This window comes from Rousettus aegyptiacus, unplaced genomic scaffold, assembly GCF_014176215.1.
Source record: "Rousettus aegyptiacus isolate mRouAeg1 unplaced genomic scaffold, mRouAeg1.p scaffold_m13_p_17, whole genome shotgun sequence".
NCBI lineage: Eukaryota > Metazoa > Chordata > Mammalia > Chiroptera > Pteropodidae > Rousettus > Rousettus aegyptiacus.
Genome location: NW_023416292.1, coordinates 29,023,926 through 29,049,940, shown reverse-complemented (window position 1 = coordinate 29,049,940; position 26,015 = coordinate 29,023,926). Strand labels below are relative to the sequence as shown.

Sequence of the window (26,015 nt, the reverse complement as noted above, 5' to 3'; positions counted from 1 at the left end):
TCTCTCTGCCTCTCTGTGTTGTCATTACCCAGAAGAGCCACTGGAGGGCGTCTGAAGGCGGCCTTGGGGTTGGCTGTGGCGTAGGAGGCTAGGTGGGCGGCCAGGACGTGTGAGGGGAGACGGGTCTGGAGTGGGCAAACAGCGTGCCTGGGTGAGGGTGCTCTGAAGAGGGCCCCCCTCCCGTCTCAGGTCATTCAGAGGCATTTTTACAGGGACAAAGTTTGGAATTAAAGATCCCTCCCATGTGGGAATACACGTGCACGTTGACAAGTCCCCGACAAAGATGCACAGCGTCGAGCGCCAGACACAGACCGGGCCAGGAGACCTGCCCGAGAGGAGCACTGAGACCCAGGCTTGTCCCGTGGAGGTCCCTGTCTGGCGGGAGGGACGCCCCGGTCACTGATGGCAGTGAGGTGGGCGCTGCAGCCAGCACGCACGGAGTCTGCCGAGATGTTCGGGAGGGTCTCGCCCAGGGGAGGAAGTGGGCGTGAAGGCTCGGAGCGTGAGAGTACTTGGCAAGTTCACGCCGGCTTTGTACGCTGATTTTTAAAGACGATTTTCAGTAAACGTGCCAGAATGGCACTTCCTGATCCTAAGAGTTTCACCTTTTAAGGCCCCCCCGCCCCATTAGTAGGGGACGATGCATCCGTACTTACCCTGTGCCCAGTCGCGTCTGCATTTGAGACCCCTGCCGGGTTAAGAAGGCCTGGCGCAGGGCAGCTGCTTGCCGCCGACAGGGACAAGCCCACCACCTGGGCCTCCGTCGCGCTGCGATTGAGCTGAAGGTAGGAAGGCCACCGGAAGGGCCCGCTGTGTTAGCACCTGCAGCGAGCTCAGAACACAGGTGTGTTGTTTGCTGGAGGGAGGGGGGGATGGGCCTGGCCCCGAACAGCAAGGTTGGCTTTAAGCCGCCCTGACCTCCAACAACGCTCAACTCCTTTGAGCCTTTGCTCTCCCATCAGCAAGAGGGATAAGGGTGCCTCTCATAGACCTGCAGTGAGGATGAAATGGATTAAAACGTGGGGTGTGGGAAGTGCCCGAGGCACGTGGTGAACTTGGGTTACTTTGTGCCTGTGCCTTTGAGAGCAGGAGAGCGGGTGTCTCTCAGTCTCTCGTACAGAAACCCTTGCACCAGAGAACCTGCCCCTCGACCTTACGGTAACGATTGGCCAGATCTGGAGAGGCAACCCATCCTCTCCTACTGGTGGTAAGAGATCTGTGCGTCACGTGGCAACTGGTGACTGGGTCACTCGAGCCCGATAGCTAGGAAAGCGGGCTGAGATCGATGAAATTAAAAGTTGAGCTCAATTTTCAGCCTCCTAGCCTCCTTCCTGGAAACTCCCCAGGCAAACCATATTCGGTGATCTGAGGAGGTCAGATCAATTCTGGAAATCCAGATTACTCGGGCATCCCAAAATAGCTTCTTGGACGTGGGTGGCACCGCAAGGCATAGGACGGTTTCGTTGCATTGCCCTGTCAGGTGACTGTCCACTTAAACTCTCCCGCATTTAAAAAGGCAAGACCCATTTTTAAATCCCGCCGCTGCTCAACAGGGGGCGCTGTGTACCGTCCTGTGCTGCTCTGTGGCACCTCCAGGCGGCCTATCGCGGAATTGCATCCTTGTGTGTCTTGGCTGGAAAGCAGAAGATTGGCAGAAGCCGAGTGGCGGGGCCAGGGCCAACGCTGGGCCAGGAGGGAACTGGCCTCGGAATGCCGACTCCCGCGACTCTGAAATTTGGAAGTGTGTGTGTGTGCTCAGCATGTCCCCTGGAGCCCAAAGTGGCCTCATGGCCGGTGCGCTGGTCCACCCTTCGCCTCTGCTGCACGGTCACAGGTCGATTGAACATTCTGGAGTGAGTAGGACATAGCTCCGCGCCCGGTTCCGGTGGCCACTCCATCTTCTCCTGCTCGAGGTCACTCTAGGTGATTTTTTTTTTTCCCCACACAGAGAAGTTCTTTATCTGCATATTAGCAGACCTCGGGGCCAGAAAGGCGACAAGGCATGGAAATCATTTCCTTACATGTTGACCTTACCCATGGGGGAGGGGGTCCTGCTGGATGTGGTTGGGGGCGGGGCTTTATTCAGAGCCCCAGGTGGTCCAGTTTTAGTGGGGTGGATCCCAGAGCTAGAGAGGGGGGCCAAGAGCTCCGTGTCAAAGTCGGTGAAGGAGGGGGGTGGGGTCCTCTCTCTGCAACGTTGGCAGCGACCTGAGCTGAACCAGGGTGGACGTTCGTTCGGCGGGTCTGCAGGGGAATGGGCAGAATCCATTCGACTGGTCAGCACCCCATGTCCTTGCTGTTCAATGCGTTTGGCACTTAACCCCTGTGCGGTCTTTGGCAGGGTGGAGGCCTGCCGCCCCTGCACTGTGCTGTGGGGGGCCCCGCTCGCCGAGGCTCTCGGAGGTGGACTCAGCACCAGGAGCTCCTGGCGGCCCCTCTCTGGACAGAAGGCGCAGCCCCGAGTCTCGCGTCAGGAACCCCGGTGCACACGGGGCTTCCCCCTGACGGCCGCCGCCACGGGACACCCAGGGCTGGCACACTGGACCAGGGCCCAGGCTGGAGCCGGCGGCGGGGGGCCGCCTCTGCTGCTGTCACGGAGTAAGGCCGAGGGAGCGCCAGGGCAAGGGCGGGGAGGGGAGTCGGCCGACGGCGGATCCGGATCGGCTGCTCGAACTGGGGTTCACCTCGGAGTTTCCAGTGCCTGCTGGGATGTGGACAGCTTCGGGGAAACGGCGAAGCGTGAGCGCCCCGCATCTCCTTCCCGCGTCTGCGGGTTCCCCATTTTCCCCAGCCTCCCCCGCCCCCCACCCCACCCAAGCCCTGCGCCCCACCCACGGAGACAGTGCTTCCAAAGTGTCCCCGTCTGGTTGCGGTGGCTGAGGAAACTCTAAATGGAAAAAAGGGGCGACAACTTGCCGTCCCCCCCGCTCTTCCCACTCCTCTTAGCTCATTCCCTGCCTCCCCCAGAATCAGTGCCGTTTTCTGAGGGGATCCCGAAAGAGGCAGTGCCCTAACCCAAGAGCTCAAGCACTTCCTGAATGGGAAAATTTTCTGCTAGGCATCAAAAGAGGGTTTGTTTGCTTTTTGTGTTGATTTTTTTTTTTTGGCTAGAGAAGCCAAAACCTTACCCTGTTGACCTCTGCCCTCTGTTCGTGTCCAGATAACAGGCACCTACAGCCCGTGCCTTCTCTGGGCCCCCATAGGGCACCTTTAGAGCAGGAAAGGAAGCTGGGGGCCCAAGCGGTTTCACCCCGAACCTCTCAGAATGGTGTGGGGAGGGGACGGGGAGAGAAGGGGAGACTGCGTGGTGCGGGGCAGGTGCGGGGCTGGTTGGGGGGCAGAGGTGCCCCCGGAACCAGCAGGTCTGGCAGCTGCTGGTGCATTTTTTGCGTTCTGGTTTCCAGGAAACACAGTTCCTCCTCTTTTTTTTTTTTTATTTTTATTTTATTTTATTGCTCATGAGTTTCGTTTCTGCGCCCAGTTGCCTCTCTTGCCTTTTATTTTTATTTTTTTATTCTATAAGTTTCACGTGTACAACATCTGTATACACTACAACATGATCGCCCCCCAAAAGCCTGGTTACCATCCATTGCCACACAATTAACCTCCCTCCAACTCCCCCCCACACACACACACTTCTTTCTTCCTAATTGTGTTATCAAGAATTTGCCCTAATTGGCACAATTTGTATTTGTGTAACGTTTTATCAAGTTGAAACTTTTTCTACTTGCCAACATGGCAAACTGTCACAGGCTGTCGAACGCCTCTTCCCAGATTAACCCGAAAAGCACTAGAAAAACCAGTAAAGCATGAATTTGAAGAATAATTTAAAAAAAAAAAAAGCCCGTGTGAAATTCCTGAGGAGTCTGAAGGGTGCCTCGGATGGGGTGGGGGTGAAGGCCGGAACGAGGCTGGAAAGGGGGCAGGCGTCTGGGGTGGCGAGTGGCTGGAGGGGGCAGTCGGAGGAGGTTCACCAAAGGCCCTGCCTGGCTCCCCAGCTCACGCGAAGACGTGCAGGTGGACCAGCCCTACGATGACAAGCCCTCCCTTCTCAACCCTCCACACGGGGCCCGCCAGTATTTCCTCCTGGCGCCACTGTTCCTCAGCAACTGTGACGCTCCTGGTGAAGTGACAGCCAACAGGGACGGCCGACAGGGGCTCTGTGACGTCTGGTGCTGCCGGCCGAAGGCTCGTCCCCACCCCTGCCCTGAGTTTGCCTCCAGGAAGGGAGACGGGGACCCAGCCTCGGTGCTTCCGCGGCATGCGGCGCCCGCATGGCCATCGTGGCCGGGGGACACGAAGACACTCGCCCCTATGTGACGACGGCGCTCTGAGACCAAGGCAGACGGCACAGGGGGGAAGGGGGAGGAGGGGCGTGGGTCCCCAGGAGCTCCGGCTGTCCTGTCTTCCTCCCAGCGTCCCCGGCTTCGCTTTCCCCGGCCCTACAGCTTAACAACAGACTGTCCCCAGAAGCCTGACCATGACCCGGAGCTTGGAATGGCCCCTGCCATAGAAGGTTGCCCCGAAACTCATGGCGAATGTCCTTGTGCTGACCGATCGCAGCCCTCCTGGTCTAGTGATCTTTCCAGGCACCCCCCATCCTCGTTCCTGGGGTGCGGACGCCACTGGAGGATCCCATTGGCAGGTGACGGCTCCGTGAAGCACGACAGACCCCCCCCCATCACCCCCAGCCCGGACAGTCCGCAGCCCCTGGAACAGTGCCCAGGTTTTCCCTGGGCAAGGAGACTTGAGCGAGGCCCCCGGTGGCTGGCGGCGGCACAGACCACAGACGAGCGAGTGCAGAAGGCCCCGGTCGGCTCCACCTGGAGCTTCGACTGTCATCTCCCCCACAAGCCGCAGTCTGCACCACTGCGTCAACCCCAACCCCGTCCCATCGCTGTCACCGCTGCTCAGAGGCGGAGCCAGCATGTCACCCCCACCTCCCCTATTCACACCAGGGCTGCAGCCAGGGAGGAGCTATTCCGAGGCGGCGGGAGGGAGGCACGGACCAGGAGGAAGGAAGTGGAGAAACGCTGGGCTGTGTTTTCTGCGTCTGACTTCACCTTTCCTCCCCGTCGCTACTGAACGGGGCGCAGAGCAAACTGCCGTGCGCGCGGCTGCCTGTGAGGCCCTGGCCCTGGGATTTGGGGGCCCCATCGGCCTGGTAGGGACTCGACCGGTAAACGTTTCCCATGACAAACGGGAAGACAGGCAGGTGACTGGGGCGGAGGCCGCGGGGCACAGGGGTGCCGAAGAGGAAGGGGGCTGGGGGCGCGTTCCTGAGCTTCTTCCCCCTGCCCAGACCTTCGTCGCTGACGGCCAGGCACCCAGCCCTTTCATCGGTGTGGGAGGCGTACTCCTCTCCTGCTGCAGAGGCTGGAGATGGGGAGAGGAGGGAGGAGCCCGATGGGAAGGGACTGGGGAGCGAACAGTTAGAACCAGACGCCACCGTCACAGGGAGGTCGATCGAGGTCTCCGCCTCTGAGCCTGAAACTGTCAGCGCAACAAGAGCCGCATCAGCCTCACTTACAACGTTTACTCCTGAGACAATAACCAGAGGAGGCCAGCGCGGGAAGGGGGGAGGAGGGGCGTGGCCGTCTCTGCGACTCGGTTCTTGCCCTACGGTCGGTACTTGCACAGGAAGTGCTGGCGCCTGTTGCACGGGGCGGTGTTCCAACTTAAAAAATCTGTAAGAAAATGAAAACGTTTCCATAAACACATTTCCATAAAAACATTTACACTGAGCTTACCAGCGTTTTCTGGAAGTTGTCCTTGGAACCATGGCGAGGTACCGTGAGGGTTAATTTAATGTGTGGACCCGGCTGGGATGTGATGCCCCAGTGGTTTGGTCAAACATCGATTTAGATGTTGATGTGAAGGTTTTGTTGTTGTTGTTGTTTGGATGTGATTAGCATTTAAATGTCCACTTCTGCTTCGTTAACTCTAGTGATGGTTTCTCACTCCCTCCTAGGGTAGCGCATTACATTTTTGGACAGTGCCCATTGTTCAAATTTTTTCCCCCTTAATTTGGATAGAAACCTGCATTTCCGCAGCTTGTGCCTCTTGCCTCGGCCGCGTCCCTTTCATCGGAGCTGACTTATGCCTTTACCAGCGGCGTGTTGTCCCTGGGAGTCCGAGGAGAGTCCTTCTTCATCTGTGAGGAGATGCTCTTCCCTCCGAGGGTCCCCCCGGGCCTGGTCTCAGACTTTGTCTCCTCACTTCCACCACTCATCCTTTGGTGTTAGAAAGTTTTCTCGCTCTTTTTTTGCACACATACGCTTTCTTCCTCAGACGATGACAAAGCCTGCTCCACGTCCCCGGCCTCTGAGCCCCGGTACCCGAGCCTTCGGTCCAGGCCCACTTCCTGCCTGCCCTGGGAGTCCTGGGGAGGCTGTTGTTCTCAAACTGGAGCATCTCCTCGAGGGGACATTTAGCAATGTCTGGAGACTCTTTTGATCGGGATGACCTGCGATCAGGGTGTGCCAAACCCACAACGATCGGCAAAGACCCCTCCACAAGGCATCGCCCGACCCCAAATGTCACTGGGGTCGAGGTTGAAAACTCTAACTTATTAGCATAAAAAGCAAAGAACAAAAGCAGGTAAGGGATGGGAGGAGGCTCAGGTGTGGGGCCTGCAGCCGAGGTTCTGGGCGCTGCGTTCTGGGGTGAGACTCGGAAACAAACAGGAGGCGAGAAGCAGGCTCAGGGGGACCCCCGAACGCTACCGAACCCAGGAAGGAGCCACGCAGAGGTGCTCCCTGCAGGCTGGGCTCCCCAAAATGTCACCTATTTCCCCCTCGTGGTGTATAACAGGATTCAAACATAAACACATTTCCGAAAAAAAGTGAGCGGACGGATAAAAAATATTAAAGCAACAAAACCGAACACGGGTTTGCGACGAGGCCACTGTCCCCTGGAGAAGAGCAGCGGGCGTGACCAGGGCCGGGGGTGGGGGGCCAGGCATGCGCGCTGGGCCCGGCAGAACTCACCTTCGCTGGCGCTTATCCCCATGCAGTGCTGGTCGCCAGCCGCCGCCTTGCCAGACCAGGCTTTGTACAAATACACGGTCCCATCGATCCACTGCCACAGCTGCCTCTGCGAAGGGCAGGACACGGGGGGACATGTGCGGGCCGCCCCGGGGTCCCCTTCGGCCCGGGGTGGGGGTGGGGGTGGTGTCCCCTCCGGCCCCTCTCGGGAGCAGCTGTCAGTGTCAGAACTGGGAAAAGTGCAGAAACGTTGTAGAGAGGGAAAACCAGAAAAGTCACTTCTCTTAACAACTAAGAGGAAGACGTTACTAAAATTTTAGTGTATTCACTTCTGGAGTAAACATTTCTATCTATCACAATAGCGTTTTGTACTTAGATATGCGGCGGTCGTTAAAATATACATTCGACTTCGTCTTGCTTTCTAAGTGTTTTTTTTTTTTTTTTTATGGTAAGGACGTACCACAATTGACCTTAATTATTCTCCTGTTGACCCTGTTTGCGCTGTTTCCACATCGCAATTATTACACAATAATTGCTGTAAATACTGCTGTGAACAGCGGAGCTCATACGGCTGTTTCTGTTCATGAAATTATTTCCCTGGGATTGAATCCCACAGGTAGAATTGATGGTCAGATGACATGAATCCCTGGACGGTATTGACACATCCATTGCCGAAAATGCTTTTCCAAAACAGTTCATTTGGAGAAATTTACATCCCCACCTACTGGGCCATTTCTCCATAGCCCTAAAAACATTATTTACTAAGACAAACCAAGGATTTCATGATACGATCAATCGAATCATACTGTTACTTTTATTTGCATTTCATTGATAACTAGAGACACCGCATACTTTTTAGAACATTTATCCCCTGCTTATTTTCCTTGGTCACAAATGTAAAAAAAATTTACAAAAACTATGTGATAAAAATAGATGTGAATATCTATTTTTATCTCCGAATGAGAGAGTTCTGATTGATAGCAGTGTTAATGCCTAAAAATGTAAAATTAATTGTAAAAAAATATTTGTAACATCTATGGCCAAGTTTTATCTTGAAAGAGAAATTCTGGGTGTTCTCTCCTTGTGTTCCTTATGGGTTTTTTTGGGGGGAGGGGGGAGGGTGCGGGGGGTTTGATTATAGAAGCCCCAGGAAGAACGTGTAGATTCCACACAGAGACCTCCGTGACCAGCCCGAAGACCTCACGCCGCTCTTCGCCATGAGGTTCTGATAAAGAGCGAAACAAGCGTCCAGTGAAAAAAGTTCAGGATAAACGTCAAAAACACAGTCGCATCTAGGAAAAAGCTTCGCCGGGAGTCTCCAGCTCAGTCCAGAGCCCGTGGGGATTCTTCGGCTGGGGCCCGCAGTGGTCTCTGGGCGTGCATTTGTCTGTGTGCGGACCCAGACATACTTACGCAAACTTTGGTTTTTCGAAGGCTCTGAAAGGCCGGTCATTTCGTGTTCTAAGGTTTGGGAGGACCTTAGTTAGATAGATGGTCTATGAAATGCTGCCGCTGAAATCACATCCTCCACTGAGGGCTGGAACTGGGACCCTGACCTGGGGGCGTTGGCCCCTGTGGGTAGGAGGCCCGTGACTGAAATCCGCTGTGTGTGTCCCCTGTCTGGAGGTTTTGTCCCGTCTCTCTGGCTGTCCTGGGGCGCGGGTGGGGGGGGGCAGCTGGGGGCCAAGTCTCAGGTTACCTTCTGCAGGTCATGCAGGCCGATCCACACGGGTATGGTTCTTTGGTAGCTTCTGATGTACTTTGCGATGACGCTGGCTTCCTTGGCGTTGGAGACAGACGCCAGGTGGGCTCCGTTTCCATAGGACTGACACTCAAGCTGCGGAGCGAGGAGCCGCGTTAAAGGCGCCTGGAGATGGGGAAGCGCCGCCCTCGCCTGGGAACCCTCGTGCATCCCGGGGCGGCGTGGACTCCGGAGGCCCCGCCTCCTCTGGGAGCTGTCATCTAAACCCCACACTCCTCCTGTCACCACGGGAGAAAACACAGCTGCCACCGGCCTCTCAGAGGAAGAGGCAGCTCCCGGCAAGGTCGGTGAGAGGGCCTGGGGGCCTGGTCTTGCCCCCGAGTCAGGGAACCCCTTCCTTGCTTAGTTTTTTTTTGTTGTTGTTCAAACAATCACTGTCCTTACTCTCTGAATAATCTTGGAAAGTCACTTACGCTCACACTGCCCTGGAATTTTCTGTTTTAAAGGCCACGCCACCCTGAACGCGCCCGATCCCGTTTGATCTCGGAAGCTAAGCAGGGTCAGGCCTGGTTAGTACTTGGATGGGAGGCCACCTAGAAAGACCAGGTGCTGTAGGCGATAAAAAGTAAAAAATAAGGGATTGTAAGCTGACAAGGTCCTTGCGACCTGTGAAGGCAACCAAGGGTTGCCTTGCCAAATAATAAAATAAATATAAAATAAAATAAAATGAATAAATAAAATAAAATAATAAAGGTCAAGATCTTGCATTAATTCCGCACTTTTCAAGGCCGGAGAAGACTCCTGGATGCTCGCTAGCGATCACGTGGTACAGGGACTCTGGGCCCAGATCGCCCCGCACTGTCCCCGGTGGCTCCCTGGCGGTCACTTCACTTAAACACCCGCAGTCCAGACGGGCAGCCGCACTGGCCCCCCACGCTCCTCCGAGGTTACTGGCTATTTGGGGACCTCTTAGACAAAGCCTGGGCGAAATGAAACCGATACGTGTGTTGGGTCGTGCGGCCTGTAAAGCCTTCCGTCCCCCTGGGCCGCTTTGCTTCCGTCAGGTGGCTCTGAGGTCTGTGACCCGTCCCCGGCCCAGTTCTCTCAGGTCCTCTCTTTACCCTCCTTTGATTTACGCATCTCTGTCTTACTGACGGCAGACTCCCGGAGGGCAGGGGCTGTTTCTCGTTCATGCTCACACCTTTGTGGCCCGTCTGGGGCCTGGGGTCTGGACCCAGAGCTCGTGCTCCATCCGTGATGGAGCTGAATGCAGGCCAGCCAGGTGAACTCTCGGAAAGCCAGGAAGGATGCTGACTCCCCGGGGAGTCTAGCGAGACCTGGGGCTCTGGGTGGCCGCTCGCTCCAGAGAAGCCAGTCCGAGCTCGGGCCACGCTTCCTACCTCAGAGTCAGACCAGCTCCTCAGCTTCCGGAAGTATCCATAGCAGTTGGACTTGTAGTAAAACCATCCGGTGGCACAGCTGGGCCTCATGATGATGTCTGCACACGAACGAAAGGCAATGACAAGTGGCGATGGCGAAAGCAACCTCGCCCCAGACCGGAGCCAGCTGACAGACCTACAGCCCCGGGGAGGCTGGGCGTCCTGGAGGAAAGGCCCCACTCTGCTGCCCGGCCCGGTCCTGTGCCTCTTTCCCCCGCCCTCTACGGCCCTTTACCACGGGACGTGTGCCCTGAGGTGAAGGAAGCAATCGGATCCTTTAAGGACGGCTAGACGCTGGCTCTGAACTGACACTAATCCCAGGAAACCCAAAATGTCACTGTGGTTCACCAGTCAGGCGACCAACGGAGCGTTAGCTCAGGTCCATCTCACGGCCTCGAGGGTGCCCACGCCCACCTCGTGCCTGTTTCCCCAGGCACTGAATGCACCGTGAATAGACTCACTCAGCGAGTGGCAGGACCCCACGTCGGTAGTGAGAGCCAACAGCTATCATTTGAGCCACCACGAGAGCGGACGAGGGACACGTATTGGTAGTTTTAGGCATCGCGAAAAGGGAGTGGCATTTTTGGCCAGGAGACACCGGTGGCCGTGTGGGAGGGGCTGGGGGTGGCCCCTCAGAGTCCTTCATCGGGTGGCCTGGCTCGGAGAGGGTGGCTGAGCTCCCCAGGCCCTGAGCAGCTGTAAATGGTTGGAGACAACCGGTGGCTGGACTAGATTTCAGCCAAGGCCACCACCCTGATGCCCAAAGAAACCTGTTTCTCTTTATTTGCATTTCCTCCCCCTGGCCAGGTATCCCCGCTGGGAGGCGTGCCAGGTCAACAGCAGCGGATGCCCTCAAGAGGTCCCCTCTCAGTGGGAGTGCCCTAGGCCTGATGAAGACTGCTCGGCCACCTGCAACACCCCGCAAGGCCTCAGGGGGCCGGAAAAGGCCTCCGGTCCTGGGAGTCAGGGCATCGCACAGCCTTTGAGTGAGCTTGGGCAAGCCGACTCTTCTTCGCACCTCGTTTTCCTCATAAATAGAACAAAGGAGTTATACCAGATGGGTGTGCACTTCATTTCCTCCCAGTTCAGATTCTCTTTCTTAGCCCACTCACGGGATTCTTTTCTTCCCCCGCTTTCCCTATGGGTAGATTCTGAGGCACTGCTCTCCATTCTACTGACATATCGCTTTATTTATACTCGATGCTGGGTCTCTACACGTGTGGGAGCCGTCGTCCGACTAGGCAAGAAGTCCCTCGCAAGCTGGGATTCCCAGTTTGTTCCAACAGGAAAAAATGCATAAACCTTGGGTGGTTCTAGGTGTCGGGTGCTTCAAATAGCCATCTCTACCTTTCGTAATAAACTTGCAAAATAATTAGGATGGTCTAAAGGTAGCTGATGATTGAACTATGGCTCCCAATCAAAGAAGGTTGGAGTTTGTTTGATTCTAAACGCCTTGCATTTTATTTATTTGTTTTTAAACCACATCACGTGCTCTCGAATTCCTGTCTTTAACATCTATATTCTCAAGTGCCTGAGCATTTGGGGTGGAGGTAGGGAAGAGGGTGAACGAATCCAGCCGCGCCGTGCGAGCTGCGTGAATGCTGACGGTGGCTCCGATCCCGCGGGGAGCCTGGTACTCACCCGCCAGGACCTCCGTGCTGACCGCAAAGCTCAGCAGCAAGACCAGCCACCCGCCCTTGAAGGCCATCTTTCCTCCTCTCCTGGGGACGGGCGTGCCTTGGACACCAGGACCAGCAGGATCGCAGAGCCCTCGTCGCTCTTTGCCTGATGCTCCTGGGTTCACCTAGATCTGCAACACGAATGCGTCTGCATTGGCGACATGGACCCAGGACGTTGGATGCCAAATCACACGTGGAAGGAATAAAAAAAACGAATCTTTTTCTGGTTAAACCCAGGTTGTATGATCAAAGGAATCTCAGGCTAAATGTAGAGATTAAGAAATTTTAACTTATGAGGTTTTGTGGCCACCTGCGAGGTCTCTGGGCCAGTGCCAGAGATCTAACTCTACTGGGCTGAAGATTTAGAAGTCTGGCAGGAGGAGGCAGGCAGTTGGTGTCTTGCGGTGGGGGCACTGCCACTGCCATTCTCAGGGGAGCCAGCAGAGGGCGGCCAAGGCAAGCTTTCTCCCAGGCGAGGCGGAAAGAATGTACCTTCCCGGTCAAGCCAGTCAAATCAAGCCGGTTCCAACGGTGAATGTTTTTCGCATTAGATTTAAAAGCGAATATGTAGTCCAACATCTACGTTTTACGGACACAGAGGAACTGAGGTTGAGGAGCCTGAAGTCATTTGCTCATTGCCGCACAGCAACAAGCCGACGCCCTGACTTCGGCTCCAGCCTCTTTCCTTACTACTGAGGTGACAACCACATTTTTTAAAATGAGGAAGTAACTTTGTTATCTTTTCCCATCACCAAACAGTACTTGAATTAGTAAGTGACCCGTGAAAAATTGCGAAATAGGAAGAAATCATTTTTTCCCAGAGAACGGCTTACACACGTCTCTCTCTGTCTCTCTCTGCCCCTGTCTGTCTGTCTCTTGGATGTTTACACATGGAGTCACACAGTCCTCTAACCTGGTTTTCTTTCTCAGGAATGGCTGGACCGTAATGATCCTTCTTCCATTCACATCACTTTTCTGCAGTTTTCATTCTCTCTTTAGTAAACATCCACATTCATGGGGCTGTGGCTTCACAGAGTTTGTCCACGGTCATGCTGATACCCTTGGCTAAAGTGTCCCCCGAACTGACTGAACTGTACATTCCACCAACAGTGCCCACAAATGCTGGTTTCCCCAAACCTTCGTGAACGCCTAATTTGTCGGGGTTTTTTTTTTTTTTTCTTGCTAATTTTGGTATAAAGAAAAACCTCATTGTCCGTTATCTTTAAAAAAAAAAAATACTGATAAAGTTGAACATCTTTTTATGTAATAAGTAGCTTTAAAATTTTTTTGTGAAGTTTTGGTTTACAGCTTTGCATACTTTTCTGTTTGATTTTTAATTTTTTTACCCCCCTCAGGAATCTGTGAGGCCTTGCTTTGCATGTTAATTGTCTTATATGTTACTAAGAATATTTCCCAGTTTGTATTTTCTCTTGTTCATATTTTTTTTTTTGCCATACCGAACATTTCAAAAATTGTCATATTTGTCTTCTCCTGCACAACTTTTGGAATTTATATCAAAAAACGGGCCGTCACCATCCACGTAAGATTAAAGTGCCCCTTGACATTCTCTCCTATCTTCACCCATCTGGAATTTATTTTAGGGTAAACATGGGAATGGGTCCCAGATTTTTCCCTGAATAAATATTAAGATGGGAAAGTCACCGGATTCTCATTTGAGCATGCTTTATGATTATGAGACGTGCTCTAACTCTCAAATAACAGATTGCTCAAGGGGAAATGATGGAACATATTATTTGAGATAGAAACTTTCCCAGAAAAGCTAACGATGAGCTTCACATTACGGTCCATCCGAATGAACCCTCTCACACGGAACCAATAAAGAATAAAGTAAAAGTATGAAGAGTGTGGGGCTGTGATGACCTCTCCTTTTTTTTAAAAAAAAATCACTTTCTTAATCCTGCGTTCCTCTGACCCTCTTCCCTTCCAGAAGTGATGGAGGCACTTTCAATGTCCTAAAAGCCCCTTAAAACACAAAGGGTAAGAACTTCCTTTGTCAAGCCAACTATCTGGGCGAAGAGAGGTACAGCATCTTTTCAAATGACCTCTAAATGAATCTCCATGAACTGGCATTCATCAAATGCTCACATCTCGTCTAATTTAATCCTGATAACGAGGCCACACTGCAGGCATCATTCAATCATTCGTTTCGTACATGAAGACACTGAAGTTCATTAAGTCACTTTCCCAAAGGTTCACAGCTGCCAGATCGCAAAGCCGTGACTTCACCAACACTGTTTGACCCCAAAGCCAATGCTCTTTATAAACTGGAGGGAAAAGAAATCATTTCAATCAAACAAAACATCAACAGCAAGCATGACCAACACCATTGGAACCATAGCTTGTCATTTCTGGCCCAGTTAATAGCTGGCAGAGGAGGGTTACCTGGCTGGCAGTCAAGGCTCTCAGGACCCTGCCTTCTCCGGCATCCAGGGACATTCTGGGCGGTTTCTAGGGTTCTCATATCTTATATCGTCTTCCCTCAGGAATTATACGACCTCTGTTTTAACCATAGAACCATCATATTGTTTACAAACAATAATTCATCCATAAAAGTCTTACTCACGGTCAAAGTAAATCATATGAGACGTGGCTTGAGAACGGCTCTGGGCTGTGTTTTTAACAGGCAGGAGGAGAACCTCTCCCCATCTGCAAACAGAGTCTTTTCCTTACACCCCAGCTGTCAGCACTGGCCAAAGCGCCCTGCGGTCCCTGATAGCCCCGTCTTCCTCTTCTCTTAGTTACTTTTTCTTTTCTCTTTTTATCCCGTGGTATTGTTGACTTCTTTTATTGCTCCTTCCTCTCTATGAAGATGCCCGCTTCGGCTCTGAAGAGTCATGATGTTTCTATCCTTGCAGAAAGGATCTGTGGTCATCTGGGCTGGACACAGGTTATAGACCTTGAGGAGGATGTACAGACTGTTCTCTGTAGAGCATCCGGCTCTGCCCAGCTCAGCATGCACCTGGTTCCTCAGATATCTATTTGAGATCCTCCTCCTTGTTCCTGAAACACAGGGACAGAAATCTCATCTTAACCCAGGGCAATTATGTCAAAATAGCTTACTTACATCGATAGATGATTTTACAGTCAGGTGTTTTCACCTAAATCATCAAATGCGCTCCTAGCAGAGTCCCTGGGGGTGATGGAGGACAGGCAGTCCTATTTCACACCCACGAGAGATTTAGGAAGCCTGCCTGGGTTTGCAGTGCTGGTTGGTGGTGGGGCCGGATATTGACCCCAGGCCTTCCGACTCTAAAACTAGCTCTCGTTTGCGTAATCAGTCTTTTTTCAAAAATAGCCTCTTCGGAAAGGCTAACCGGATTCCTTTTTCTCGTGTAGATGGCCAAGGATAAACTATGTTATTGGTGTCAGAGATGATTCAACCTCGACTAGCCTAGAACCTCAAGAGGCTGCCGAACTCGACGGCCGGAAAGGATGATGGCGCTGACGGTCAAGTCGTACTTGATCTACCGTGAGGGACCAGAGGCCCAGAGAGGCTCCGTGACTCATTCGGGGCACAGCCAGCCAGCATGACGCTGGCTTCAGATGCCAGGCTTCCTTCCCTCAGCCCAGCGTTCTCTTTACAATGCTTCTCGGCCTTCGTCATTGGACTTTCCCAGCCTGTGTAGGGTGTAGGGTAACTTCGTGGCAGGGCAGGAGAAGGTGATGCTTTCACGGTTTACGAAGAATCGTTCAGAGACCCTCTGCCCTTCCGATGACGCTCTGGGGCAAGAGCCCAAGGCTTGGCTTCCGACGGATCTTGGTCCGGGTTCTGATTCTGTCGCCCGCTCGGTGGTGCCTCGGTTTCCTAACTGTGTGTGGTAGGATATCACCAGGCGAATTTTCTGCGTCCCAGTGCCTGTGAAACACAGGCCCCTTCCCTTGTAGGCGGCCGGATGGAAATCATCACTGCTTTATGGCACAACGGAGCGCATAGATGTCGACTCCGGGCCGTCTCGGTTCAAAAGCTCTGGTCCCGATGTAACAGGGCAGTTTGGACAAAACAGGTGTTTAGGTAGATCTCTCCCTCCCCTGATTCCTGCTTAGCCAGCTCCATGCCACTACGTAAAGATTTTAAGTCTTGAAATGAGAGAGGAGAGAGAAGGAGATGGGGCATAAGAATGAGATGCTCATAGGACCTTAACGGCTCTTTTCCTGAATCCTGTACTAGTCAGCTCCAGGGGTGGGCGCCGACGGAACCCACACAGAAGTGTGGGCCACAAGGACGTGGGGACCTGGGGAAGCATCCGAATGGAAAAGGCCCACTGAATATTAAGTAGACTCACTAAAGATTTTTCGGCTTATAGACAGGCCATACATGATAGAGAGAGAAAATTCTAAAGCCACAAGTCAGCAACAGTTACCTACAGAACGGCAAGGATTGGAATGGCGCCGTACCGAAAAAAAACAGAAATGGAACTCAGGCAACTTTAGGTTAAAGTACAAAAACGAAAACAAAAACAAAAACTTTCAACCTGAATTCTACACCCGGCCAAGGGTACAGAATTAAGAGGGAGTGTGAAATCAAAAACGTGTTCAAATTATAAAGCTCTAGAAAGGTTATCGTCCCTAGCCTTTCATTGAAATTACGGCTCAAGCACGACCTTTAGCAAAAACTAGTATGATCCTTGAATAAAAGAATGTGGTACGATAAAGGAATGCAGGTGCCGATTAAAGATAAATTTAAACAGTACGTGGAGTGGTGGCTACCATATTGGAAAGGCCAAGAAGACGGGCGCAGGTTTCTAGTACAAACAGGTTGATGAGAAACAAAAGGGAACTTATTCTTACCTGTGAGGAAGCTTAGAGTCTGAGGAAAACTTTGGAGAAGAAGGCCCTGAGAACTTGAAAAAAAAATTGTGGGGAGTTTCGGGGGGCGGGGAACACGCAGAACTTGGATTTGAGTCCCATTTCGTCGGCTCTCCAGGCTGACGCCCCAGTTATGCTTCCGTAAGAAATCTTTGCGATAGCTGCAGGACGTTTTCGGACGCCAGTTTTCCTGAATGAAGACTGGATGAGGCTGATCCTTCGGCTTCTTCTTCAAATGACCCATCAACTTCGTTTTGAGTCAAATAGTGGAGCTTCTCACTGCTTCTTTGTTTGACGTCGAGAATAAGTTGCCTCCGGCTTTGGTGTGATGGAGGCTCACTTAGTATCCACTGGAACTAATGAACAGTTTCTACCTTACTGTGCGTGCCTACTGGAAGCTTTTGGAGAGGGTCAATTTATTTTTTGACGTCTAAACATCTTGGTACTTTCAGATTGGCATGAAAAAAAGGACTAGCCAGGGGCAGCGGTAGGTAGCATCTAATGGGATGGTCTGTGAGAGAAAGATCAAAGAAAGGTGCTCTAGGGGAATGTGAAAAATGAAGTCTGGGCGAGGGACCTGGGAAGAATCTAAAGTGACTACACGATGAGAAGGTGAGTCTTAAAGTTTTTAAAATTCTAAATCCCGAGAAGAGCACATGCCGCTTATTTTAAAACGCTATCAAAGAAGTCCTCCTTGCCCGTCTGGGGTGCACATTTTTACAGTCTTGGACTTTGTCCTTTCGTATTTGACAGAGATATTGACCGTGAACACTGCTGCAAGCAATCGCTGCGACATCCCATGATACCGGAACGAATCCTATCAGCGGGAGCGAGGAAATGAGTCACCGAGAATGTGTTCATTAACTTTTACGGCTGTGGAGAAACTCTTGCCTTGAGGACGGTAAAGTTTGCGCCCACCCGCTCGGTCCTGATGTGGAGGACACGTTGCACAGAGCGCTCTCCCTTTGCGTTTCCTGGGCGGTCTGTTATCTATATTTGTGCGACGCTCTCCAGCTAGAATCAGCTGGTTCGTTGAAGAGGTACAATGGAGCGTATGCCACAGAGGTGTAAAATGAAAGGCCTGTATGTGACTGGTTCCCTCCCTCTCCCCCCTCCCCCTCCCTCCCTCCCTTTGTTCTTTCAAGTCACTTTGTGTCCACTGTGCTGTCCACTTGTTTCTCATCTGTGGGCTCTTGCCGTGCCTTATCACATCTTCGAAATGACTAGGTACAAACATTGCCAAATTCCTTGTTTAAATTCTCTTGCTTTGCATTTTTTTAAAAAAAATTTTTAATGATGACATCACTTTACTAGGTTTAATTTATACTGAATAAAATGTATACATCTTGAAGGATTCTGACAGATCTAGACGCCCGTGCAACAATAACCCAGATGAAGATATAAAACATTTCCATCGCCCCAGAGAGTTTCTTCTTGCACCTGCTCTGCCAATTCCTCCACCATGCCGATAGCCGTCTGACTTCTGTCGCCATAGATAAGCTTTTTTTTTTTTTTTTAATTTTATACAAATAAAATCATCTTATATGTACTCTGTGAAGCCTGGATTTTTTCACTTGACATAAAGTTTGTGTGATTCTTCCACGTCATTGCTTGGATTAATAATTTGTTCTTTCGTCATGCTGAGTAGCATTCTGTTGCATGAATGTGGAACAGGTTGTTAATGTGATTACTCATTCTTGGTTGAAGGACATTTTGGCTATTTTCAGTATCTGACCTATGTTTTTATTCCGTGACTAGGAGTGGGATTGCGAGGTCGCAGGATGGGTGTGAATTTAAGTTAAGAAAGAGACAAAACTGTTTTTCAGAGTATCCGAACGCTTTTACACTCCCACTAGCAGGGGAAGAAAGTTCCAGATGTTCCACAGCCTCAATAACCCTTGGTATTGTCAGTCTTTTACTACTTTCCTCCTAATTCAAAAAGCAAGATATTCATTGCTTGTGATGTAAATGAGCACAGAGACAGTCATTAAAAACTGCCCCCAAAACTTGAAAATATAGATCTGAAAAGATATTTGCACACCGATGTTCACAGCAGCATTATTCACGGTGACCAGGACATGGAAGCAACTGAAATGTCCTATGCTAGATGACTGGATAAAGCAGTTGCGGTAGATACATACAACGGACTATTACCCAGCTATAAGAGGAGATGAAATGTTGCCATTTGCAACACCATGGATGGACCTTGAGATAATCATGCTCGGTGAAATAAGCCAGGCAGAAAAAGTTGAAAACCACATGATATCACTTATGTGCGGGATATAAACCTAAAAGCAACAAACAGGACTAACAAACAGAGACTTATGGACATAGACAATAGGCTAGTGGTTACCAGAGGGGAGGCGGGGAGGAGGGAGGTAGATGGGGTAAAAAGGGGTCAAATATGTGGTGACAGAAAGAAATCTAACTGTGGGAGGTGAACACGCAATGCAATATGTATATATATATATGTATATATATACATATATACACACATGTATATATATGTGTATATGTGTGTGTGTGTGTGTGTGTGTGTATATGCCTTACTGTTGAATTGTACTTTTGAAACTTACTGGATTTCATTAACCAATGTCATTATTAAAAAAAAAGAGAAAGAGAGAGAGAGAGAAACTACCCAAAGAAAATGACCCCAACCTTAATGAGCGTTCATGTGTGGGAGAATCAGTATTCCTTTCTGGGTCTCACGACCGTCTTGAAAGTAATGGCATCGGGGCAATGCCTTCCGAGGCATTTCTGACTCAGTGGATTTGGAGGGAGGCAGGTGAGCGTGGTTGTTGGTGTGGGGGCCTTGGTATCGGGGGCTCAGGTTCTCACAGGGCTCTTCTGGTTGTTAGCTGGGAGGCTTTGCCCCCAATAATTTTCTTACTAATAAAATCAGATACGAATTGCACATCTACCATAAGAACATTTTGTATATTAAATTAGATAATGAAATACAAAGGGTTTTGCACAGTGTTTGGTACACAGTAAGAATTTAATAAATGTCAGATTTTTAAAAAGAGACACTTTTAAGGTCTATTCTGGGGAGAAGGTGGCGTTTCAATGAACATGGCCAATCCTTAGTGTGGCCGACATGATGTGGGTGGCTGTGTCCTCCTCGTGGGAACCTCAAAGACTTGAAGTTCTTCAATATCGCAACAGTTTTCAAACATAAAACAAAGTCGAAGGGCTCTCCGAAGGCGGTACCCCACACGCCCATCACTGGGAGTCCGTCCTCACTCGTGCTGGGTTTTTTTTCTTTCTTTCTTTCTTTTTTTGATGCATTTCAAAGTAAATTGCAGAATCAGTGTACTTTCCCCTAATACTTCACCCTACGTATCATTCGCTAAAGTTTAATATTTAAATACAGCTGTTTATGAGTCTGAGGCAAAATTTACATGCCACAAAATGCTCGAGTCCCTGGTATTGACGAGTCCATATGAATGTGTAAAACAAGCCCCTGTGAAGACAAGGAACATTTCCATTCCTCTGGAAAGTTCCTATGCCCCTTTCAATCAGCTCCTATCCTGTCCACAGGCAAACACCGCTCTAATTTTTACCTTTTATCATAGATCAATTTTAAATTCTGCAACTTCTATCACCAGAATTAAAGAGCATACACTCTTCTGTGCATGCCTTCTTTCGTTCAGCAAAACATTTTTGATGTTCACCCATGTTATGAGTAATTCGTGTTTCGGTAATTTGTTCCTTTTCATTTTTCTCTTTTAGTATTCCATAGAATCCCTACATCGCGGTTGATTCATCCTGTTGCTAGGTACCCGAACGTGTCCAGTTTTGCTGTGATGAAGCTGCCCCGCGCATTCTCATGTGAGTCGTTTTGTGGACGTGTTTTAATTTCTCTTGGGTAAATACCTAGAGAGATTACCGAGTCCCAGAATACATAGTTGTTTAGTTTTGTAAGAATCTGCCAGACTCTCCCCAAAGTGGTCACACCATTTTTCATTCTCAACAGCAATGAATTCGGGAGCATTAATGTGGGACACAGGGGCATCGTCACCCATATCACCGCCCTGCGCTTTAGAAAGTGGGACCAGCCCGAGTTCTATCAGACCATGCAGGGGACCCAGCGATTAGGACAGAGGGCGTCCTGGGGTCTCATGGTGAGTCGATTCACCTGTCCCCAGGGGAAATTTATTCTTTGTTCCTTCTTGGTAACCCTCGATAAAGATGGTCAAAAAATAATCTATCTAGAAACCAATGTCTTGGTAAGATTTTTAAGAGGGAAATGCAGGGTTAAGGCCGAGAGGCAAAAAGGGGGCATCAAACTTGAGCCTGTGGGTCAAGATATAGAATCAAATACCTGCGTTATTCGGAAGAAGCCACTAGCTGTCTTTCCAGAGGGGAGATGGGTTCTTTGTTTACTTTTCTCTCTGTTACAGTCCACATGCTCCTTCGCATCTAATGCAGTGATGTCCTCATTCAACAATTCCCCAACATTCTTCAGATAAGAACTTTATGCGGTTCAGCCTTAAAATTAATAAACCTTATGGCTTTATTGCAAAGTCGTGCCCTTGTTTACTCTTTAAGACGACACACTTTATAATAATCAAGTATAACAATCAGGCTTGTTGGCTGTCTCCTCCCTTTGCGTACACGCCAAATGAGCAAACATTTGGCTATGACACAGATGGTCCTAGAGTTGGTTCAGTGTTTGCTAATATAGCAACCCGAGATGATCTTATCTCAAATGAGCCTAGGCATTTCTGGACACAGGAAACAGAAGGTGTTCAGCTGGCTCCCGTGGGATACGCACTTCCAAAAGCAAAGTAGTTGAAAAAGAGCCGGAATTACAGAAAGTCAGGACTCACCGCCTAGTGGAGCCGGAGCGGGGGTAGGCCTGACCTTTGCGCTCACACTTCACTGGAGGTTGGCACAGTTAAGCTTGTGTTTGTGATGACGGAAAGCCGCGCTCCAGCAAGCTCCAGTTCAAGCGGGCTTACTGAAAAGATGGAGGGGCCACCTCGCTGAGGCAAAGCGTGGCTGCGCCTGGGGCCCTGGCCGGGGAGGCGAGAAGCCGGCATGGTTGCCACGGCCGGTGACGCCGGGATCACGTGGTCCGTGGTTCCCTCTGGGCATCCGTTCTTCTCTGGTGCTTCCTCCTTTAGCCCGGCCTTCTTTGTGAATTCCTCAACACACCACAGAACATGGGGGCCCAGCCCCCATGCCACTTGACGATTTAGGTCCAATTTGAAAAACATGAAATGCCCAGCTCTTTACCACACATTTGTTGGAATGAAAGGTGAAAATCCCGGTGTCTTGACTCCTGGCTCAGTGATTTCTGCTAAACTTTCTTTCCTGAGCACCGGCACAGATGGTGGGGGAGCTCAGCCCCAGATCCCTCATTGTTATGTCGGGGATGATAACAGTCCCACCCTGCAGGGTTTTCGTGGTGATTAAACCCATTTAATACATGTAGAACGCGTAAAACCGAGCCTAGAAAGTATGATATTGGTGTTACCTGCTATTACCTGGCCTTCTCCTGCTCTTACCTTCTCACGGTCTCCACCGCTCACCCCCAGGCCCACTCTCCACTCATCTCTGTCCTGCGTGGTGCCGCGGGAGGCTTGTCCCCTTCGGGATGCATGTCTGGCCCCCCTGTGTGCAGGCTCCCAGTGAGGTCTGGCCAGTGGGAGGAGCCTGGAATAGAGCAAAATCCAGACGGTTTCCTATTGAATTCTTTCATTTGCTCAGGGAAGAAATGGTCCGAATGTTATAGGAATTCTTTCAGAAAACAGAGGAGGATAAAACTTCCCAACTCGATTTTGAGGTAAGCATAACCCTAAGGACGAAACCTGACAAAGATTTTGTAAGAAAAAAATTATACACAACTATTTCTCATAAACATAGGTTCACGAAATCCTCTACAAAATTTAAGCAAATCAAATCCCAACTTACCTGTTATGGACGATGCATCCTGACCAAGTTCTGGTTTATCCAGGAATGAAAGTTTGTCCAACACTTGAAAAGCAGTTAACATCATTCACTCTATTAATAGAATGAAGAAAAAGTATGCAAGTCACTTCAGCAGTAGATGCGGAGAAAAAAAAAAAAACATTTGACAAAACCAAAACATCCATGATTAGAAAAACTCTTGGCAAATGCGGAATAGAAGATACTTTCTTCACCCTGACAAAACGCACCTATGAAGAACATACACATGACATCATGGCTAACGCTGAGATGTTCGACGCTTTCCAGTGAAGACAGGCAACAAGGTAAGGACGCTGCTCTCGTCACGTCCAAGTCCAAGGGACATCCGAGCTCGCCAAGGTTAGAGTCCCAGGGATCTGCTCTTCCCAGCGAGGGTTGCGATCTGAGACGCTGTACTGTCACCGTGTAGATACGTCACCGTTTTCCCGTGCCGCCTGGCCTGAGCACACCAACGGCACATGAAGACCCGCTCCGAAGCCGTCTTCAAACGGGGCTCTCTCGTTTCTACACCCCAGACTGATCCTTGCCTAGGTGGCCAAGGGTGCCAGGCGAGGCGCAGACCGGCTGACGGTTTTGTCCCAGGCGGCCACCCAAGGGGCCGGGCTACCCCCGACCCTGCTAGGTCCGGGTCCGTTATTGTCCTGAAAATATTTGTAACCTGGGTGGAACATGAAGTTTCCCACAGGCTGGTCAAGGGCAGCTGGCCAAGACTGCCGTCCCTTCCAGGGACCCGCTTCCAGACCGGGCGCGTCTGTCACAAAGCCCCTTAGAGTGAAAACGTCTAAGACCCAGAACGATTCTGAGTTTTAAAAATAACTTAACAAAATCTCTAGGAGGACCAGAACTATCGTTTGGATGATACACAGTCAGGAAAAACGAAACAAAAAACAAAAAACAAAACAGGCGCTGAGAGAAAGGCCCAAACACGTCACCAGGTGTTCTGCTGACGTGTTGCTAGGCGATGTGGAAACCACCCCGCCTCTGCCTCGTGCCACTCGGCCAGGACACCCCCTTCGCCCTGACACCCCCCTCTCTCCACCGCAGGGTACCCTCCGGCTACCTTCTCTTCTCTTCTCTTTCCCGTCGCACTTCTCGAAGGCGGGGTCTAGACTCGCGACCTCCCTTTCCTAGTCTCCCTTCGTATCCAGCCTTCTGGTGTCTGGGCTCGCTCCTCAGCACCTCCTCACAGCTCGGTTCACCCTAAAGAGACTGAGACTCCCCTTTGGCTAAACTCAGGGCTTCTTCAACTCTGCTCAGTGTCATGTCACCTGTCGACCACAACATCCTCCTCCACGGGCACCTGCTGCTTCCCGGCCGTTGCAGGTTTCCTTTCTTGAGCCGGGCCTCAAGTCCTAGAGTCCCCCAGGGTTCCAGTCCTGCCTGCTCCTGGGCTCCTTCTGCACTGTCCCTGGTGGCATGCCGTCGGCATCCAGGGCGTCGATCAGCGCAGCTCCGGCTCGGCTCCGGCCCCCGCCTCACACGGGGCTGCCCATTCACCTGCTACAGTTTAGAATCCCTGCTTCGAGGCCCTGCCCAAACCTCAGAACCTACGCCTCCCCATCACCTGAGTCCAATCGTTCTGATGTTTTCTCCTTCCCCGAGCGCCTGGAACCACAGCACGTGAATCTGCCTAACCCCGAAACGCGAACACTCTCGAGTGCTGGCCTCCTTCATGCTGGGACAACCCATTCCGTCCCTGAGTCCCGCTCGGTCTGCATCCCTTCGTATTTTATGAAGCTGTCTTATTAGTGTCCTTCCCCAGAGGGACAACAAAGGCGACCGGCAAAGAATACAGGCTCTGGGGTGGAAACGCCTAAATTCGTGCGGAAATCGTGGTCACCTAACAGCACCGCCTGACCCAAAGTACATAGGTTCAGTTTCCTCGTGCATAAATCGCAAATGATAATAATAGGGTTATTGTCTACAGAATAGGGTTATTGTGAAGAAGTTATCGGCCGGCTCATGCACAGATCCTAGAATGGTGCCTGGCACACAATAAGCCTTCCAGAATAGTGTGTTTCTTAAGAGCCCCGATGCCATTATTTCTGGCCCACGGCCAACATCGCTTGTCTAGATCCTTACAAGAGCTTCGTCCCTAGCCTCTCTGACTCAAGCCTGGTCTTTTTAAACCGTTCCCTGCGATGCAGCCAGAATGAACTCCCTAAGAACAAGTCTGAAAATGTTCCTCTTGTGGCAGAGTCCCTCGACAGACCTTAGGACCTTGTGATCTCTCCTTTCCGCGCACAGGGAGCCCCTCCACTGTCCCAGCCCTGGTCTTCCATGGACCGCTGGGGACTCCTCCCTCACTCCGCACTGGTACTACAAACACGTACAACTACTTGCCTTTTCTTCGGAGGTTCCTGGGTTTTGTTCTCTCTCCACGAGTACTTTTCCCTTCCTAGATTCTCCTGCCACTACTCAAACGGACCAAAAAATCTGGCAGATCCCTGACAGCTAAGGGCCCACAAGGGGGGAAGGACCACCTGGCGAAATGAAACCTGGGAACCTCTTGCCTGAAGCGAGGAGCTGCCGGGCTGGCGGCGGGGGTGGGGGTGGGGGTGGGGTGACGGTGGGGGTGGGGGTGGGGCGCGGGGGAGGGTGGGGGTGGGGTGCGGTGGGGTGGGGTGGGGTGGGGTGAGGGTGCGGTGGGGGTGGAGTGACGGTGAGCGTGGGGGTGGGGTGCGGTGGGGTGGGGGTGGGGTGACGGTGAGGGTGGGGGTGGGGGTGAGGGTGGGGGTGGGGTGCGGTGGGGGTGGGGGTGGGGGTGGGGGTGGGGTGGGTGCGGTGGGGGTGGGGGTGGGTAGGGTGGGGGTGGGGTGCGGTGGGGGTGGGGTGCGGTGGGGCGCGGTGGGGCGCGGTGGGGGTGGGGGTGGGGGGTGGGGTGCAGTGGGGCGGGGTGAGGGTGGGGTGGGGGTGTGTAGCGTCCACACGGATGTCCTCAGGCTCTGCGGGGGCTCTCGCAGGCTCCTGGCTCCTTCCCTTTGCCATAAGCCAGCCCGGTGGGAAAGTGACGACGTGGGTGGGCACAGCGGCCCGTAAAACGCCGACTCCGACCGACGGGAGGCCTCGGGGTGCTCAGGGCACGGCGCGGCCGTAACGAGCCCCCCGCGTCCCTCCCATTCCCCACGACGCTCTCGGCCCTGCCCCCCGCCTCGCGCAGCAGCGCCCCCCTCTCCTCGCCCTCTCGCGCACCTCTCCGCCTTTCTTCCCCGTGCGCCCAACGGCGCCGTTCTAGAAGGCGAACCGGCGGCGTCGGCCACGACGAGCGCCTGTTGGCAAAAGCAGCCGAGCAGGAGCCCGACCGCCCGGACCCGCCGGACGCGGCCGCGCCCCCCGCACCGCCCGCTGCCCGCTCGGGGCCCCGCACTCGGCGCGCCTGCGCCTCCAGCGGCGGCGCCCGGGAGCGCACGTCCCCAGGGCCCGGGGC

The 26,015-nt window shown here is 51.9% G+C and overlaps 1 protein-coding gene, 1 long non-coding RNA gene and 1 pseudogene across 13 annotated transcripts; 2 read left to right on the top strand and 1 right to left on the bottom strand.

The window, feature by feature from the left end:
- Positions 1–4,700: 4,700 nt before the first annotated feature.
- Positions 4,701–25,905, bottom strand: REG4 (regenerating family member 4). Of its 12 annotated transcripts, XM_036235022.1 has the most exons (9): positions 22,798–25,125; positions 22,553–22,642; positions 22,147–22,294; positions 14,391–14,827; positions 11,769–11,937; positions 10,089–10,186; positions 8,686–8,823; positions 6,990–7,095; positions 4,701–5,687 (listed from the first exon to the last, which is right to left on the bottom strand). In XM_036235022.1, exons 5-9 carry the CDS (start codon positions 11,833–11,835, stop codon positions 5,620–5,622), a joined length of 477 nt encoding a protein of 158 aa, XP_036090915.1. In that variant the 5' UTR covers positions 11,836–11,937; positions 14,391–14,827; positions 22,147–22,294; positions 22,553–22,642; positions 22,798–25,125; the 3' UTR covers positions 4,701–5,619. The 12 variants fall into 12 exon arrangements, with proteins under 12 accessions (XP_036090915.1, XP_036090916.1, XP_036090910.1 ...); XM_036235017.1 differs by lacking the exons at positions 4,701–5,687; positions 6,990–7,095; positions 8,686–8,823 and adding an exon at positions 25,781–25,905 and having other exon boundaries at positions 9,450–10,186; positions 22,798–23,027; XM_036235013.1 differs by lacking the exons at positions 4,701–5,687; positions 6,990–7,095; positions 8,686–8,823 and adding an exon at positions 25,781–25,899 and having other exon boundaries at positions 9,450–10,186; positions 22,798–24,088.
- Positions 9,188–9,306, top strand: LOC118613037 (annotated as a pseudogene).
- On the top strand, positions 20,096–21,132 carry LOC118612903. The gene is made up of 3 exons (XR_004955242.1): positions 20,096–20,464; positions 20,610–20,757; positions 21,037–21,132. It is a non-coding gene; the product is annotated as an uncharacterized LOC118612903 (long non-coding RNA).
- Positions 25,906–26,015: the final 110 nt, after the last annotated feature.

Bases quoted from the DNA above. Each gene is read 5' to 3' on its own strand.
- REG4 (XM_036235017.1), bottom strand. From the start codon at position 11,835: ATGGCCTTCAAGGGCGGGTGGCTGGTCTTGCTGCTGAGCTTTGCGGTC. The intron at 10,187-11,768 runs GTGAGTACCAGG...GTTCGTGTGCAG, and splicing joins CAGCACGGAGGTCCTGGCGG to ACATCATCATGAGGCCCAGC.